Source organism: Diceros bicornis, chromosome 22 (genome assembly GCF_020826845.1).
Source record: "Diceros bicornis minor isolate mBicDic1 chromosome 22, mDicBic1.mat.cur, whole genome shotgun sequence".
NCBI classification, from domain to species: domain Eukaryota; kingdom Metazoa; phylum Chordata; class Mammalia; order Perissodactyla; family Rhinocerotidae; genus Diceros; species Diceros bicornis.
This window is the reverse complement of record NC_080761.1, coordinates 58552744-58569700: the sequence shown is the minus strand read 5'-3', so window position 1 is coordinate 58569700 and position 16957 is coordinate 58552744. Positions and strand designations below refer to the sequence as shown.

The window sequence follows — 16957 nt, the reverse complement described above, 5'->3', positions numbered from 1 at the left end:
GACATTTATTGAGCATTTGCTGTGTGGTAAGCACACAAATTATCTCATTTAATCCTATAACAATTTGGGAGGTAAGTACTATTAATATCCTCATTGTAACGATGGTAAAAACCAAGGTTTAAGAAGGTTAAGTAATTTTTGCAAAGGCACAGAGGTAGGACGAGACAGACCTGGTGGTCGGACTCCAGAACCTTAGTACTCTACACTGTCCCAAACTGAAAATAAATTCATTCCCAGAATCCTAGATACTGGGCACTAAAGCATTTGAAAAATTATAAGCAAGCACCTTTAAATGAAATAAAAACAGTACATAGTGAAGGTAAATATATGGAATGCAATGCTATAACTTAAATACAATGAGTGATTAAAACTACTACTCTTAATCTTGTGAACCTGCAGTGGGTTACAGAAGGAAATTTAAATATTTCTGGGGTGTCAGTATTTAACATGGCTTTAAATGGCTAATTGTATTTCTAAAATAACAGAATTCTGGCTTCATCATGAATTTTGTGCATGGGTAAGCAGCTTAACTTGCCAGTCTCTCTTTTAAAAATTAAACATACTTATGAAAACACCAAGAGCATTTCACTTATGTATATATCACGCTGGCCCGTATTTGAAGTGAAGTTATAAGAAAAGAAACTAAAAAATTCAACTGGTCTTTTCAGGGACAGAGAGCACGGGGGCTTCTTGGAGCCTACATGGGTGCAGGCTCCATCTGCTCTGCACCTGCTGTCTGGGCCTGCTCCTCTACAGAGGTTTCTCTAGAAAAAGAACAGATGGGCGGGTTGGAGGTAAGTAAAAACTGGAGTTTCAAACTGAAGAGTTCAGAGTTTCTAAATGCTTCATTCCGCAAGACATTAATCTGTGTTTAACAACGTTTTATTGAAGCATAATATATTTACAGTATTCACTTCATTTTAAAAGCAATTACTGCAGAGCTCTGGGACAGAAGTCATGAAAGGATCTCCTTCCAGGAGATGCTACTAGGATTTAAATAACTCTCCTTAGGAGGGGCTGCACAGCCTCAGGAAAGGGAGTCAGGGAAGACGGGCGCCTCACAGGCGGACTCTATAAAGTAGGCGTTTCACAGGCTCTAACAGACCCACGGTCTTGAAGGTCTCCTCGCGATTCTCCGACACTGGGGCACCTGATGCTCAGACACCGCAGCGCCCTGCCACGGCGGCGTGCGGCCACGCTCCCTCCGGCAGTGGCACCACTGCGCGGGGTCCGAGTCAGAACCACCGGTCCGGAACCCTGCTCCCTAGCGGCGCTCCAGTGAGGCCGCTCAGGCCGCCCCCATTTCGCGGAGAGCCTGAGCCCTGCCTGGTGCGGTCAGTCGCCACCTTTCCGACGTCCTCAGAGTCAGGACTCACTCCTCGTGAACCCCTGCAAGTCTGAGGGTTGTGTCCTAAGTTAACTGACGACCATCACGACTAAGGTCGAGGGCAGGGGACGATGTGCACAACTCGCTACCTACACCCAGGACACGACGCAGCGAGACCCCTCGCTCCACCTGGGACAGTGGCGCCCGCCCGCCCCTCCCTCCCAGAGGCACCCCGACTTCCCAGCTCCCGCCCAGCCTGCCCACCTCTCCCTCCGCGGCCACCCCGGCACTCGGCCCGCCTCGGGGTGACCAGCCCCAGGGACCAGCTGGGCCTCCTCAGGTGATGGGACCCCAGGGATGAGGACCGGGCTTCCTCAGGTGACTGGCTTCCGGGGACGAGGCCTCCTTGGGGTGACCATGTCCGGGGGACGAGGACGGGGCCTCCTTTGGAGTGATCGGACCCAGGGAAGGGACGAGGCCTCCTCAGCGACCAGTCCCGCGGGCAAGACGCGGCCTCCTAGGGTCACCGGCTGGCTTCCGGGGATGAGGCCTTCTCGGGGTGACCAGCTCGGGAGGACGAGGACCGGGCCTCCTCAGGTGATCGGACCCGGGGACGGCACGCGGCCTCCCGGGGTGACCGGCTTCCGGGCGGGGACCGGGACGGGGACGGGACGCGGCCGCCACCCCGAGGCCTCCCGGACGCCCGCGCAGGCCCAGCGGCGCCGCTTGGTCCGCGCGGCATCCCCTCCCCGGGCTGTGCCCGCGGCCGGAGCCGGGGTTCGGGGTCTCGGAACTCGGGGTGTCGGAGTCCGAGGTCGCGGCGCCGGGCCCGGCCGCCGGCCGCGCCGCCGCCTCTCCGCCCCTTCCGCCGGCCGCGTGCGTCAGCCCGCGCGCCCCGCCCCGCCGCCGCCGCCGCCCGCCCGCCCGCCCGCGCGAGGCCGCCTCAGCCTGGCCCGGGCCTGGAGCGGCGCACGGCGCAGGTCCCTCCCCGCCATGGCCCTGGGAGGCGGCAGCACATGGCGGCCGCAGCGGCCATGAGCGCGCCCGCCGCCCGCCCCGGCCCCCCCTAGAGCCGCCGCCGCCCGGCCCGCCACGGCCCCGCCGCCCCCGGCCCCGCCGCCCCGCCGCCCCGCGCCCGCCGCCGCCATGGGCGTGCAGGGCTTCCAGGACTACATCGAGAAGCACTGCCCGAGCGCCGTGGTGCCGGTGGAGCTGCAGAAGCTGGCCCGGGGCAGCCTGGTGGGCGGCGGGCGGCAGCGGCCCCCGCACACGCCGCTGCGCCTGCTGGTGGACGCCGACAACTGCCTGCACCGCCTCTACGGCGGCTTCTACACCGACTGGGTCAGCGGCGGCCAGTGGAACCACATGCTCGGCTACCTGGCCGCGCTGGCCAAGGCCTGCTTCGGCGGCAACATCGAGCTCTTCGTCTTCTTCAACGGCGCGCTCGAGAAGGCGCGGCTGCACGAGTGGGTCAAGCGGCAGGGCAACGAGCGCCAGACGGCGCAGCAGATCGTCAGCCATGTCCAGAACAAGGGCACCCCGCCGCCCAAGGTCTGGTTCCTGCCGCCCGTCTGCATGGCGCACTGCATCCGCCTGGCGCTCATCCGCTTCCACGTCAAGGTGCGGCCGCGGGGCGGGGGCGGGGGCGCGGGGGGCCGGGGTCGAAGGGGCCGGGGTCACGGGTGAGCCGGGGTAGGGGGTCCAGGGGTCGCTCGAACCCGAGTCAGAGTGGGCTGGGGGCGGGGGCTGGGGACCGAGGTCTGGGGGGCTGGGGTCAGGGGGACCAGGGTCGCTCGAATCCGGGGTCAGCGTGGGCCGGGGTCAGGGTGTGGGGTCAGGGTCTGGGGGCCGGGGTGAGAGTGTCCTGGGCGCGGGCCGCAGGCGCCCCTCTGGCCTCTCCGTCCGCCCGGCCGCAGGATGGACGCGCGGCCTGGAGCCCGGCGGCTGCGAGCGCCCGGCCCACCCCTGCTCCGGGCCCGGGGTCGGCGGGCGGGCCGGGCCGGCCGAGCACCTTAGGGCCGCGGGTGGCCGAGGGCCGGGCGCGGAGACCCCGGTGTCTGAGGCGGCAGGTCGCTGAGCTGGACTCCCGCGGACCCTCGTTTCGAGTTGAGCAGTGCTTGGACAGCAACAGGTTTCTCGTGGGAGCAAGTGCGCGAGGGGGGACAGGAAGGGCCCCCCGCCAGTGGGGGCGGATGGAGGCCTGCCCGCTGCCGCCGCCCCCTGCCCGGGCAGTGACCTGGGTGAGGCCTGCGGAGTCGGCCTCCTCTTGAGAAGGCAGGGCTGTGTCCAGGTTCCCGGTAAGAGGGCAGTTTTAGAGAAACTGTCTGACGTGTGTTAGATTTCAAAGAATAGTGAAATTGGACGTGTTGGCATTCCGTCAGTTCTGTGACTTAGAGTCTGCCAGCAGCCTCGGGTTCTGCGTGTCTGCTGTGACAGGAGCAGTTCGAGTCAGGGCCAGTGGGAAGCGGTTTCCAGGACGTGTTTCTGCACGGGGAGGCCTGGCCGCTTGCGCGGTGCGCTCGGCGGTCAGAGGGGGGCTGTCGGCGCCCTGCCCTGCGGCGGGGGCTCCCGGCGGAGCCCGGCCCGGGACAGCTTCAGGACCCGGCAGGAAGGCGGGGATAACACGCAAATCAGTGACCCTTGACTGGAGTTTCCATTGCTTCCTTTGTCACCGTTTTTCTTTAAAGTTTTTTGGGGGCTCTTGGCTTTATGGCTCTTGACGCTCTGAGGTCTTCCAACTTGTTTGTTCTTCCTTTATTTCTGCTTGAAACTGTGCTCCAGCCCAAAGTTTGTGAAATTCAAACTCTTCTGACTGCCCCGACTGCCTGTGCTGAGATGGTGGTGGTGAAGCCGAAAGTGATAGCGGAAGTCCCACCCCGCTCCTGCTGCCATTGGCGGCAGGGTTTTCACGGCTGCGGGTCGGGGCTGCTGCAAGGGCGGCGATTGGTCCGTGAGCGTGGCGAGCACGGTGTGCGGCGCCTGGGGAAGCTCGGGTGAGGGCCAGGGGCAGCGGCGGGCGTCTTCTGCCCTGAGCCCGGGCTCCGGAGAAGTGAGGCGGTGCCGGTGCCCGATGTGACTCGCCTTCCGAGGATGACACAGTGTTAGCAGTTTCATCTTCTTGTTCAGAGATGGAAACTACCGCGGAAAAGAGGGGATGAGCTTTCTCTGGTGGCTTTCAAAGGAGCGCTGTAAATTTTAGGATTAGATTCTGTGTGTATACGGTCACTGTCTTTTGAAAGAACTGCTGAATTCTTTTTCAGTTGTAAAATTTCTTTATATTTGTCTTTGCACCCCTGAGAGTGTCTCACATACCAACTAGTGCTCAGAATTTTGACCAATGTGTGAAAAAGTATTTGGAAACTAGATTTAAACTAGATTTAAGATCATTTCTTCCACTTAGGTTTCTGAACACAAGAGAATTTTGTCTATAATTATTTTGCTTTAGATAAGCTTTTAACTCCTGATACAGAATCACAATATAGTGTTAATTGTGCAGATTAGTATAGTAATGACTCAATTATCTGGTGGTCACTTACCTGGCAGCCTCCCCTTTTTGGAAAATGCCTAAGAAATTTAGCTATCAGAAATTTCTCAGCAGCCAAATGAGAGGTCAGGAAGTTTTGGTACAGTGAACAAAGAGAAAGAAAAAGCTTTCTCTTTCCTCATTGAAGAATCAAGCTGTCTCCTTTTCAGATGTAATTCTGATAAGTTTAGTTATATATTTCTAAACTCAGCTTGAGAAAAGTGCAGAGGAAAGGCTGCCAGAGGCAGCAGCACCATTAATAGCAAGAAGTGACACTTCACATGGGAGAAGATAAAAAAGCTATAAAAAGCAGATGTGATTCTAGGGCTACTTTAGGAAACGGAAAACAACCCTGTGTACTTCAGTAGCTTTTGAGGGTACAGTATTTATTCTATAGGGATGATTTTGAGTCAGAAAACCTTGTGTTTGGTGTTCTCTAAGGGAGTGAAGCAGTGTGTACTGTTTTAAAAAGATGCCCATTAAAATAGTTAAGTAAATTAAAACCCTGATGACCTATCACTGGTAGAATGGCTAAAATAAACAGTACCGACAATACCAAGTGCTGACAAGCAGGCTGAGCAACTGGAATTGGCCCCTGTCTGGTGGGAATTCAAGAGCCCCCCCCCCCCCCCCCCCGGGAAAACAGCTCCGCAGTTTCTTATGAAGTTAAACATACATTTGCCATATGATCCAGCAGTCCTGCTCCTCGGTATTTACCTAATGAAACTTGTTCACAAACTGTACTTGAATGTTCCTAGCGGTTTTATTCATGATAGCCAAAACTGGAAACAGCCAAAATATCCTTTAACAGGTGAATAGTTAACCTGTGGTCCAGCCATACCAGGCCGTACTACTTAGCAGTAAAAAGGGAGGAACTATTGATACATGCAACAACTTGGGTGAATCTTCAAGGCTTTACGTTGAGTGAAAGAAGCCAGGCTCAAAAGGCTTCTTTATGTGATATTCTCCTCAAGATAAGACTAGTGATGGGGACCAGGTGAGTGGTTGCCAGAGGGGAGGGGCAAGGGTGGATGTGAATATGAAGGGTTGGCAGGGGGGAGCTTTTGGGGTGATGGAACTGTTCTGTATCCAGATGGTGGTGGTGGTAACATGTTTTAAAATCATAGAACTATACATCAAAAGTAAATAAAAGTTAATTGTACTGTATGATAATCAATACTTTTTTTTTAGGAAAAAAAGGTTAAATAAAAATTGACCGGGGCTGGCCCAGTGGCACAGCAGTTGGGTTCACACGTTCTGCTTCGGTGGCTTGGGGTTCGCCGGTTTGGATCCTGGGAGGGGACCTACTCACCGCTCATCAAGCCATGCTGAGGTGGCATCCCACATAGAAGAACCAGAAGGACATACAACTAGGATATACAACTATGTATTGGGGCTTTGGGGAGAAAAAAGGAAAAAAAAGAAGAGGAAGATTGACAACAGATGTTAGCTCAGGGCCAATCTTCCTCAAAAAAAAAGTTGACAAAGGAATTGACACAAACATCTCACCATATATAATGTTGGGCATATGAGGCATTTCTCTTAAAAAAATCTACCATCTTACTGGCCTTCTCTAGGGTTCTGTAAACTGGCAGAAAGGCTTAATTTCCTGTTAACTTTGCTTAGAGAAATCTTTTTTGACTTAGAAGAGTATGCCTTTGATAGAGCAATAATTGTATTCTGTAACCATTAGAAGTTGGCCCACACATCAGCTGGTTTTGTTCAGGTTCTTAAACTGCCTGGCCTGGGCTTGGCTTCTTCTGGTTACCAGGAGTGTTTCCTCTTGTGTGTCTTGAGTCAGCATAACCTTTGAAACTTAGTGAGGGACTGATGTTTGTTTAAAAATCTTGGTGGCGTTCAATCCCTAGAGCTTCCCTAGATGTTTCTGCCACAGACTTGTGGTGTCAGTGTGTGGGTTTACAGCACGGTCCTTCAGGTCTCGTGCTGGCTCGGTGCTCTGGTGCCTGTACTTCGCTCTTATGTAAGGCAGTGCTCCTGTTGTAAGTCACGGGGAGAAGGTAGCCATACATTCGACTATGGCTTGAGGTTTTGGGATGATGATCTCTCTCCTTGTGTACTTGATGGGGACAAGGGGACTAACTTGTAGGGTGCCAGGCCCTTGCTAGGTCCCCTCTCACAGTGCTGTCTTGTTTAGGCCTCATAGTGTTTCATTACCCTCTTTTATATGGGAAGAAACGGGATTGCTGATTAAGCGACATCCGGGGACAAGTAACCAGGAACCTCTTCAAGAGGGAAGTGCCACGCTGAAGTCAAAGTTCAGTTTCATTGTGTAAGAATGCTTTGGGTGTGTGCCTACCTACAGTTCACTCCCAGGTCAGATCTGATAGCAAAACGCCTCCACTGCTTTTTCCAGTTAGAATGGGAGCGGCATAGTTTCTATCCAGGAGACACTGAAAACTAGCAATATACCTTCTTCTTGAAGACCTCGAATTGACCAGGGAGGACTTATGGTTCAAAATTGACCACATTATAACTCAAACCAGTCATCCACTTAAAGTTCTTATTTTACAATATCTGTTTTCTTCCAGTGTACCAGTTTTGTGACTAGCTTATTTCACTTAGCCTAATGTCTTCAAGGTTCATCCATGTTGTAGCATGGTGTCAGAGTTTCCTTCTTTTTTAAGGCTGAATAGTACTCTGTTGTTTGGGTGGACCACATTTGATTTATCCATCCATCCGTCGATGGATGCTTGGGCTGCTTCCCCTCTTAGCTATTGTGAATAATGAACAATGCTGCTGTGAACGTGGGTGTACAAACATCTGTTCAAGGCCCTGCTTTCAGTTCTTTTGGGTATATACCCAGGAGTGGAATTGCTGGGTCATTTGGTAAATCTATGTTTCATTTCTCGAGGAATTGTCATACTGTTTTCCACAGCAGCTGCCTACATATGTTTTATATCGTACATTATACAATATATTATATATTACTACAATATACTTTTAATTTTTAACATTAATGTGATCACACAATACATTATTCAGCAATTTGCATTTTTTATAATGTAAAAAATCTTTCCATGTCTATACTTACAGTTCTAGTTCTTTTTAATGCATGCATGGTATTCCATAATTTATCCAACCCCCTACAAATGGTGCACGCACACATGCTCGGTAGAGCCAAGAGTGTGCACATTTTAAAAGCCTTACAGGACTATAGAGCCAACATTGCCACACCTTCAGATTTTTCAAGAAAGCCAGAAATCCAGATTTTTATTTGAGATTATCCCATTTTAAAAATACCATTTAAACCAAGCAAGATGGGCTCCATGCTAGATTTAGCTCCTGAGCCAAGTTGTGATTTCAGCACTGATCTTTATCAGCCATTATCACCCTTGTCTAAATGTCTTTCCTTTTTTTCTTAGTTTAAAGTTAGACTTACCGAAACCCACTTTCTCTTCCCTGCCTCGTTGAACCCTTCTCATGATCAAAGTGCTTTCATTTCCTGGGGTTACTGAAATAGGACTTTCCATAAATGCCACAATTCTCTGGACCTTCTCCATTACATACTCTTCCTCCTCATAATCCCTTTTGAGGTTACTACTATCCAAATATTCGTTCAACATCTGATAATTTCCAAGGCACACTTTCACTGTCCTCAAAGACTTGAGCAGGTGGTTTTACGTACTTAGAGATCATTTCCACCATGTCCCATTCCGCACACAGACTGACTGTTCTCATCCTTAATCTGGCCTCAGAGTCCTCAGCTTGGACTGTATAATTAGTGGGAAAAGTGACACCACCTTTAAGACTTCAAGCTCTGTGTCTCCTATACAGCCTGACCCTGCTGAGCGAGGCTTTGTTCTCCTTTTTCTTCCCACCAGCCTCTATTCTCCCAGTCCCTTCTGATCTCACTTTTAGCCCTAACTGGTTTGAGCCTTGTGGTCACCCACCTCAAAGTAACACTCACCAACCGGGAGCCATCATTTCACCCTCCCATCCTGCCAGTCCCTGTAGTACGTCACGTCATCTCTAGCCCAGCAGTCTCCTTACCCTTGTCTTCCTTGTTTCCAGTCCTCCAACATGTGACCCCCCCAGCTTTACCCAAGAAGTCCAGCAAGTGCTTTTGCAAACCCATTGGTGGGTTGTGAATCCAAATTATTGGGTGTGTACCAGCATTTAGAAAAAATGATATAGAATAAAATAGGACAAAAAGTAGAATGCAAGACACGTCCTCAGGGTAAATATCATTTTCTTAAACTGTGGGGAGTGGTCAGAATTGCTTGGGTCCGGCTGGCCCGCACACCCTGTGTCTCACTGGTGTAGCTCATCTCAGGTAGGTCACTCTTCTGCCAACGACTTGAAAAAAACCATTAATCCAAATGCCTGATTTGGATTAATGGCTGTCAGACCCTCCTATGATCTGAACCCGGTCCACCTTCCCTCATGCTTCGCAGTTCCTCTGCTGTTCTTATAAATGCTCCCGACCAGACGGCTCACTGTCTCCCCAGGAAACGCCCAACTTTCCACCTTCTGCCTGTGTCACTCCCTCTTGTCTAACTACCCACTTCTGCTTGTCAGAATTTTACTTCTACTTCAAAGCCCATCTCAAATGCCAGCTTCTGTCATGGAGCCTCTTCCGATGTTCCCAGAGGTGACCCAGGGACGCTTGCAGCGCTGTTTGTATTCGCAGTGGTGGTTCCTGGGTCTGCTCTAGCGTAGCTGCCTGCACATGGACTCCCTGCTAACTGTGAGCTCCCAAGGCCGGCTGCGTTCCTCTTCTTACATCTCCTGTAGTGTAGTCTGAGCACTCCACTTTTTAATCACGTGTTTGCTTTGTTCTGTTTACACAGGCAGGCAAATTTAATTATTTTCTTTCAACACTTGATCAGTGACCATTATGAAAGATTTATTTTCTTACCTCAAGTTTCTTATACTCTCTGTTCTGACTGGTTCCCAGTGATGATTCATTATCCCTCTAGGAACGTCGAGTGCCGGTTACTGGCCAGCATGGAGGAGTGAACATAACAGGAAAGGATGGGATCCTTCAAGGAGCTCAGTCTGGTGGCGGCCTAGCTCGCCTACGACATTTTCCCATGTCAGCGTTTGGGACTTCCTTTGATGCCATAGGACAAGCTGTTTAGTCAGTGAAGACCAGTGAATGGTTCTCCGAGAGGGGTGGTTTCAGCGATGTCTAGAGACATTTTTGTTGTCACAACTGAGGGCATGCTGACTGCAGGCATCTGGTGGGCTGAAGCCAGGGCTGCTGCTGAACCTTCTAGAAGGCACAGAACAGCCCCACAGCAAAGAATTATCCGGCCCCAAAGGTCGGTAGTGCCCAGGCTAGGAAATCCTGGTGTGAACACATCAAAGAATTCTAAGCTTTGCACCTTAGTAAAGCGGTATGAATGTTTGAAATAGAGATTTCTAAGTACACTAGGAAGAAAAGTAATCAGAAATGCAGCTTAGTTTTCTAAAGTAAAATACACACATGTACACACCCCATCTCCCACATATTCCTGCACCCCACATCACTCTTCATTTTGTTTTATACAATGGAAAGAAACTAATTAACACATACTAGACATTCCAGCCTTAGTAAGCCATCAACCATAGGAATAAATGCTAGATACCATGTAGTATGAAGAAGAGATGCTTTATTTTTTTATTGAGATAGAAGGACATATATTTTATTAGTTTCAGGTGTACAACATAATGATTTGATATATGAATATATTGTGAAATGATCACGATAAGTCAACATCCATCACCACACGTAGTTACAAATTTTTTTCTCACGATAAGAACTTTTAAGATCTCTCTTACCAACTTTCAAACGTACAAGACAGTATTATTGACCGTAGTCACCATGTTGTACATTTCATCCCATGACCTTTTTATAACTGGAGGTGTGTACCTTTTGACCCCCTTCACCCATTTCACCGATCCCCCACCATGAAGAGGAGATACTATAGAATTTGAAAAATTAGGGCTGGCCCCGTGGCTTAGCGGTTGAGTGCGCGCACTCCGCTGCTGGCGGTCCGGGTTCGGATCCCGGGCGCACACCGACACACTGCTTCTCTGGCCATGCTGAGGCCGCGTCCCACATACAGCAACTAGAAGGTTGTGCAGCTATGACATACAACTATCTACTGGGGCTTTGGGGGAAAATAAATAAATAAAATAAAATCTTATAAAAAAAAAGTTGAAAAATTAGATTTATTTTCCAATGGATTTGTAGACAGAATTTTCTAGATAGAAATATTAGACATAAATGATCAGAGTTTAGATAAAAACATTCTAAAATTCTCCAAATGTCTCTATCGAGTTAGGATCGTTTATTTCACTTTTTACTTATGTGTATGTTTTCTCTAGACAGTAAGTCCTGTGATGACCTCGCATGTTATCCGGCTCTTAGAACATTACCTGGGTATAGTAGGTGTTCAGAATATATTTGATAAGTGGACAAATAAGTCAATTTCAGACTCACCAGTTACTCAGGCCCTTGTGCAGGGCAGTGTGATGGCAGAAAGAATGTAGAATGTTTAACTGTTCAAACCCATACTCGAGTCACTTCCACGGATAAGTAGTCTCGGCTTGGCCACCTGGCGCAGCGCCTTGATCTTTGAATAAGCCCTTTATGTGTCTTAACTTAGGAGCTGTGTTGAAGACTTAAAGGGGTGACTGCTTAGGGAAATTGGCTGAATTTAGGCACCTTTTCTCCCTCCTTATACCTGATTCTATCAACCATCGTTTCTAGGCATCTTAGGGCCAGTCTAGGGTTGAACTGGTCCTGAATTATCTGCAAAGGTGGCGGTAAATCTACAATAGTTAAGGATCTGTGACCTGTAAATGTGATCCCTTTGTGCCCTAGTCACTTGGCATTTCCCACTTGTCTCTGGAATATATCAACTTCTTTGGAAAGACTGAATCTACCATGTTGTTGGTATTTTGCGATTAGTGTAGGAGAGTGTGCTGGAGGGTGTATTGCTGGAGGGTTGAGTTTTCAGAGGTCTGGAGTGCACTGTTTGTCTTCATGAGCAGAGTGCCGGCCGGTTCAGACAGGGAGGGCCTCACTGCACTGCCTGGATGAGCACAGGCTCTGTGGTTTTCAGTCTCCTGCAACTATGTGAGCCATAAAATATTTCAGTAAAGAGTTTGCAAGTGTCACCGTCTTGAAGTAAATTGTATCAATCTGAGATTCATTTTCCTAAATCCTAAAACTTAAATTTTGATGTACTGTATTTTGGAATTAGATTTTTAACAAGAATATTGCTAGGAGTTAGCTGAGTCATTAGGAGATTAATATAGTAGGCTAAATAGACACTGAGTATAGTATTGGTGTTTTCTTTCACTCTTCTTTTTATCTTTTTATTTTTAAAGTTTGTAAAGTTTAATTTGCATTTCTTTTATAACATCTACTCTCTTATTTATTTAATTTTTTTTTTAGCAGAGAAAGAAAACAGTCTTACTATTGAATAAGCATTGAAGCAGACTGTAATCACATCACAGGCAGTCTGCTAAAGAGATTGCAAAGAAAAAAAGAAATCTCACCCTTTTATATAGCCTGGCAGATACAGTCCATTACACGCATGCTAATGTCATTATCCAAATGAAAAATAAAACTTCTATCTTTTGACAGGTAGGAAGTTATATCTTACAGCCGGGTGCCTAGGATTCCTGAGAAGACGGGGAGATGGGGTGCCACTCTCTCTTTATTATATATTTAAAAAATTTTTTAATTATGGTAAACTACATGTAACAAAAATTTTATCATTTTAACCATTAAGTGTAAGTTCAGTGGAATTAAGTACATTCACACTGTTGTGCAAACATCACCACCATCCATCTCCAGAACTTTCTCATCCTCCCAAACTGAAACTCTGCCCATTAAACACTCACTCCACATACCCCTCCCCCAGCCCCTGCTACCCACTATCCGACTTTCTGTCTCTATGGGTTTGACTCCTCTAGGTCCCTCATATGAGTGGAATCACACAGTATTTGTCCTTTTGTGACTGGTTTATTTCACTGAGCATAATGTCCTCAAGGTTCATCCATGTTGTAGCGTGTGTCAGAGTTTTCTTCCTTTTCAAGGCTGGACAATGTTTCATTGTATGGATAGACCACATTTTGCTTATCCACTCATCCACTGATGGATACTTGGGTTGCCTCCACCTTTTGGCTGTTGTGAGTAATATTGCTGTGAAAATGGAGGCACAACTGTCAGTTTGAGTCCCCGCTTTCAGTTCTTTTGGGCATCTACCCGGAAGTGGAATTGCTGGGTCGTGTAGTAAATCTTTGTTTAACTTTCTGAGGAGCTGTCATTCCGTTTTCTGCAGCAGCTGCGCCATTTTCTATTCCCACCAGCAGTGTATGAGGATTCCGATTTCTCCACATCCTCGCCAACAATTGCTTACTTGTTTGTTTTTTTTTTTGTTAGCCGTCTTAATGGGTGTGAAATGGTGTCTCATTTATGGTTTTGATTTACATTTCCCTTATGATTAATGAAGTTGAGAATCTTTTCATGTGCCACTCCCTTATTTTAAAAGAAAAATTTCTTTGCTTTTAAGACCACTGCAACCAATTCTTATAGAATAAACAAGAGGTGTATAAGGTAAGACACTCAGCTCTGAGTTCAGATTTCCCTAGGGGGAGAAATTTCCTTTCAGAGACATTGCTAACGTGTGTCAAAAACATTTAAACCGCCCTTTTAAAGTAAGCAATGACAATAAAAATCTTCCACCAAATGTGAGTTGACTTTTGTGTTCTCCTTCTTCTGCTGGACTCGAGTAGGGAGTAAGTAGCCTAAGTTTTATCCTCCTAATACCTAGTGACTAGTTCAGCTGGATAAAAGTCAAAGCCTGATTTTTTTTTAAAACAAAAGAATTCAGGTCTACTCATATCCTCTTATGTTCAAGTTGACTTATATCTTTTAAATCTGGTAATTGGCTGGAGGATGTGTCATAGTACTCCCTGAGAAGGTATAAAATTATTCTAAAGAAAAACGGCATAGAGTATTTTTTTCTTTGTGTCAGAAAATCTGTTTATGACAACTCATGGTGTTTCAGGTCCTGCATGAAAAGTACAAAGAAGCAGATCTTTTGTCACATAGCTCACTTAAAAATAAAGAGTAGCTGACGTGTCGAGCACTCATGATTTGTGGATGATTCAGAGCTGTGTACACGTAGTAACTCATTTGAGCATCACAGCAGCCCTGTGAGGTGTAGGGGTACTGTTATTTGTGTAGATGAAGAAATGGAAACACAGAAAGTATCAAGTCGGCACTGGAGCTCACCCTCCTGGTGCCAGAGACAGACCTCACCATATGGGTGCTTCTTTACTGGGGATTAGGTGTAAGGAACGGTGTCACCTGTCCATTCTTACGGGACTGTCCTCATAGCTGCTTTGCATCATTAGCAAATAACCCTTGCAAAGTAAATTTGGGAATTTTTTAGTCATTATTCCTTGTAATAATACTGAGTTTTGATGTATCAGCCTTTTAATTTTTATTTATTTATTTTTTGCTTGAGGAATATTAGCCCTGAGCTAACATATGTGCCAGTCTTCCTCTATTTTGTATGTGGGTTGCCGCCACAGCATGGCTGATGAGTGGTGTAGGTCCATGCCCAGGATCCAAACCCGCGAACCGGGGCCGCTGAAGTGGAAGGAGTTGAACTTAATCACTACGCCACGTGGCCAGCCCCAGTATCTGCCTTTTTAATGATGAAACTTAAAACTATTGAGACAAAAAGATTTACCTAGGATTCCGTGGCAATATATAGGAGCATAGAATTATCCCCAACTAAGTACGAAGTACTTCATTAGGACCAAAAATGAGACATTTTGCCAGCTACCAGAGCTTTTTCACACTGACTGTATCCACCATATGTCTTGGGGATGGACGGGTGGAGGGCTGAGGGGAGGTGTTTCGTGGTTCCCGGTCTGGACGTGGCTCCTGCAGCACCTGGCAAGAGCAGAGTCAAACTGCTGTGTGTGCAGGACCTCTAGGATCTCACTCTCTTGACCCAAAGCTGCATTTCGATGTGGGGTGATGGCAGCACGGCAAAAATCTGTCAAGGCTTGGTGCCTTTAAGGTGGTGGGTGGTCCCTGGTTACCAGCCAGGGTTTTCCTAACCAGGCTGCACTTAATTCCAAGTCTGGCTCACTCTGGGTGGGAGGCTCCACCCCTTCTACTACCCCCTGCAAGTATGTGGGTCTCAGGCTCAGTTCTTCAGCTTGCCTTATACTTTTTGGGAGTTCAAATTGAAATACTCTTTCCAACATTGTATTTAATAGTTTTTACTCACTTCTAAATTAGAATGAACAACTAGACATACCAGTGTCATTGTACGGTGCCCAGTCCGAGCCAAGAGCTGGAAGGCCCGAGAGTCGGTGAGAGTAAATAAGAAAGATGGAACTGGGGGCGAAAGGCCTTCTGAGTAGAAGACAGGACCCTCTCGAAGGGGGACAGGATGCTCTCGAAGGAGGACAGGATGCCCTTGAAGGAGGACGGGCAGCTGACGCTCTGTCAGACCCTGCTTCCCCTAAGTGGAATCTCTGGCATTTAATTTTTTAAAAATTTTTTAACATTTTATTTTTTATTTATTTTATTTTTTTATTTATTTATTTTTGGTGAGGAAGATCAGCCCTGAGCTAACATGCTAATCCTCCTCTTTTTGCTGAGGAAGACCGGCCCTGAGCTAACATCTATTGCCAATCCTCCTCCTTTTTTTTCCCCAAAGCCCCAGTAGATAGTTGTATGTCATATTTGCACATCCTTCTAGTTGCTGTATGTGGGACGAGGCCTCAGCATGGCCAGAGACGTGGTGCGTCGGTGTGCGCCTGGGATCATGCGCGCACTTAACCGCTAAGCCATGGGGCCGGCCCTCTGGCATTTAATTTTTATTTTTAATCAAATAACTACCTCTCAAGTTGTATTTTGATACAACCCAGACCTTCTTCCTGTCCCCCCCAAACCTTGCATGGAGTCTTCACCTGCTTCAGTCCTCTGCCCCGCCTACCAGGCTCCTGGACGTGAGTCTGGAGGACTTGTTTGCTGGGCCTCTCACTGATGTTCTTGGTTGGTGGGCTTGCTTCATTCATTCTTAGGTTTATAGTTAGCCTAATCCCGTCTGCGCTAGGCTTTCCTGCTGCCCTTAGTCGACTGTTTGGGGAGAGTTGTGTTTTCATGTAACAGGCTCCTAGAGCCTTTGCTGTTCAGGCCTGTTAATCCTTCCTTTGCCTGATGAAGTAGCTTAGAGTAGTCTTTCAGCTGGAGGCTTGTAGACTGTTGATTTTTTTCTTTTTAAAATAATCTTCTTACTTTGGAGTAATTTTAGGTTTATAGAAAAGTCGCAAAGGTGGTACAGAGAGTTTCCAAATATCCTTCACTTGGCTTCCATGCATGTTAACATCCTACGAGCTAGTACAATTATCAAAACAAAAACATTAGCATTGCTACAGTACCATTAACTGCATGATGGACTTCATTCAGATTTCATCTGTTTTCCACCAGTGTTCTTGTCGGCTCCAGGACCCAATCCAGGGTACCCTGTCGCCTTTAGGTGTCTCATTTCCTTAGTCGTCTCTGGTCGGGCACAGCTCTTCAGCCTCTGCTGTCTCTGGCGACCTCGACACTTTTGGAGTACTGATCAGTATTTTGTAGGCTGTCCTCCAATTTGGGCTCTCTGATGTTTTCTTGTGATTTGAGGAGGACTCCCCAGAGGTGCACTGCCCTTCTTGTCACACCATCCCATGATGGTGTCTGTCGGGTGTCTGCTCTGTGATGTGACCGCTGTCCCCTTTGCTGTTTGGTTCTTTGGAAGAGGTCATTTAGTCAAGTTGAGGGGTGGGAATAAACTTCACCTGTTGGGGAGGGATTTCACATTATTTGAATTCTTCTGTGGGAAGGATTTGCCTCTTCTCCCTTTATTTTATTCCAGCATTTGTTTATATCAGTGTGAACTGGTGTATTCACTTTGTACTTTGGGTTACAGCTCAATGCTATGTTATTTATTTTGTGGCACAAGTTCTTCTTGCTTTGGCCATCTGGCGGGCGTCTTTTAGGTGGGGTCCCGTGTCCCTCTGACACGCCTCATCCTGCCTTTTGTGAGCGCCGTCTTCCTTGCTGGCACCACAAGGTAGAT

At 47.9% G+C, this 16957-nt stretch overlaps 1 protein-coding gene across 3 annotated transcripts in view; it reads left to right on the top strand.

Moving 5' to 3' along the window:
• The first annotated feature begins 2303 nt into the window (after positions 1-2303).
• The window catches only part of FAM120A (family with sequence similarity 120 member A), a 110580-nt gene continuing 95926 nt past the window's right edge, over positions 2304-16957 (top strand). Inside the window, exon 1 of one of the 3 annotated variants that reach the window (XM_058566078.1) lies at positions 2304-2947. In XM_058566078.1, the coding sequence (XP_058422061.1) occupies positions 2474-2947 (474 nt within the window). In that variant the 5' untranslated portion in view covers positions 2304-2473. The remainder of the gene's footprint in view (positions 2948-16957) is intronic. The other 2 variants (XM_058566077.1, XM_058566076.1) reach the window with 2 other exon arrangements.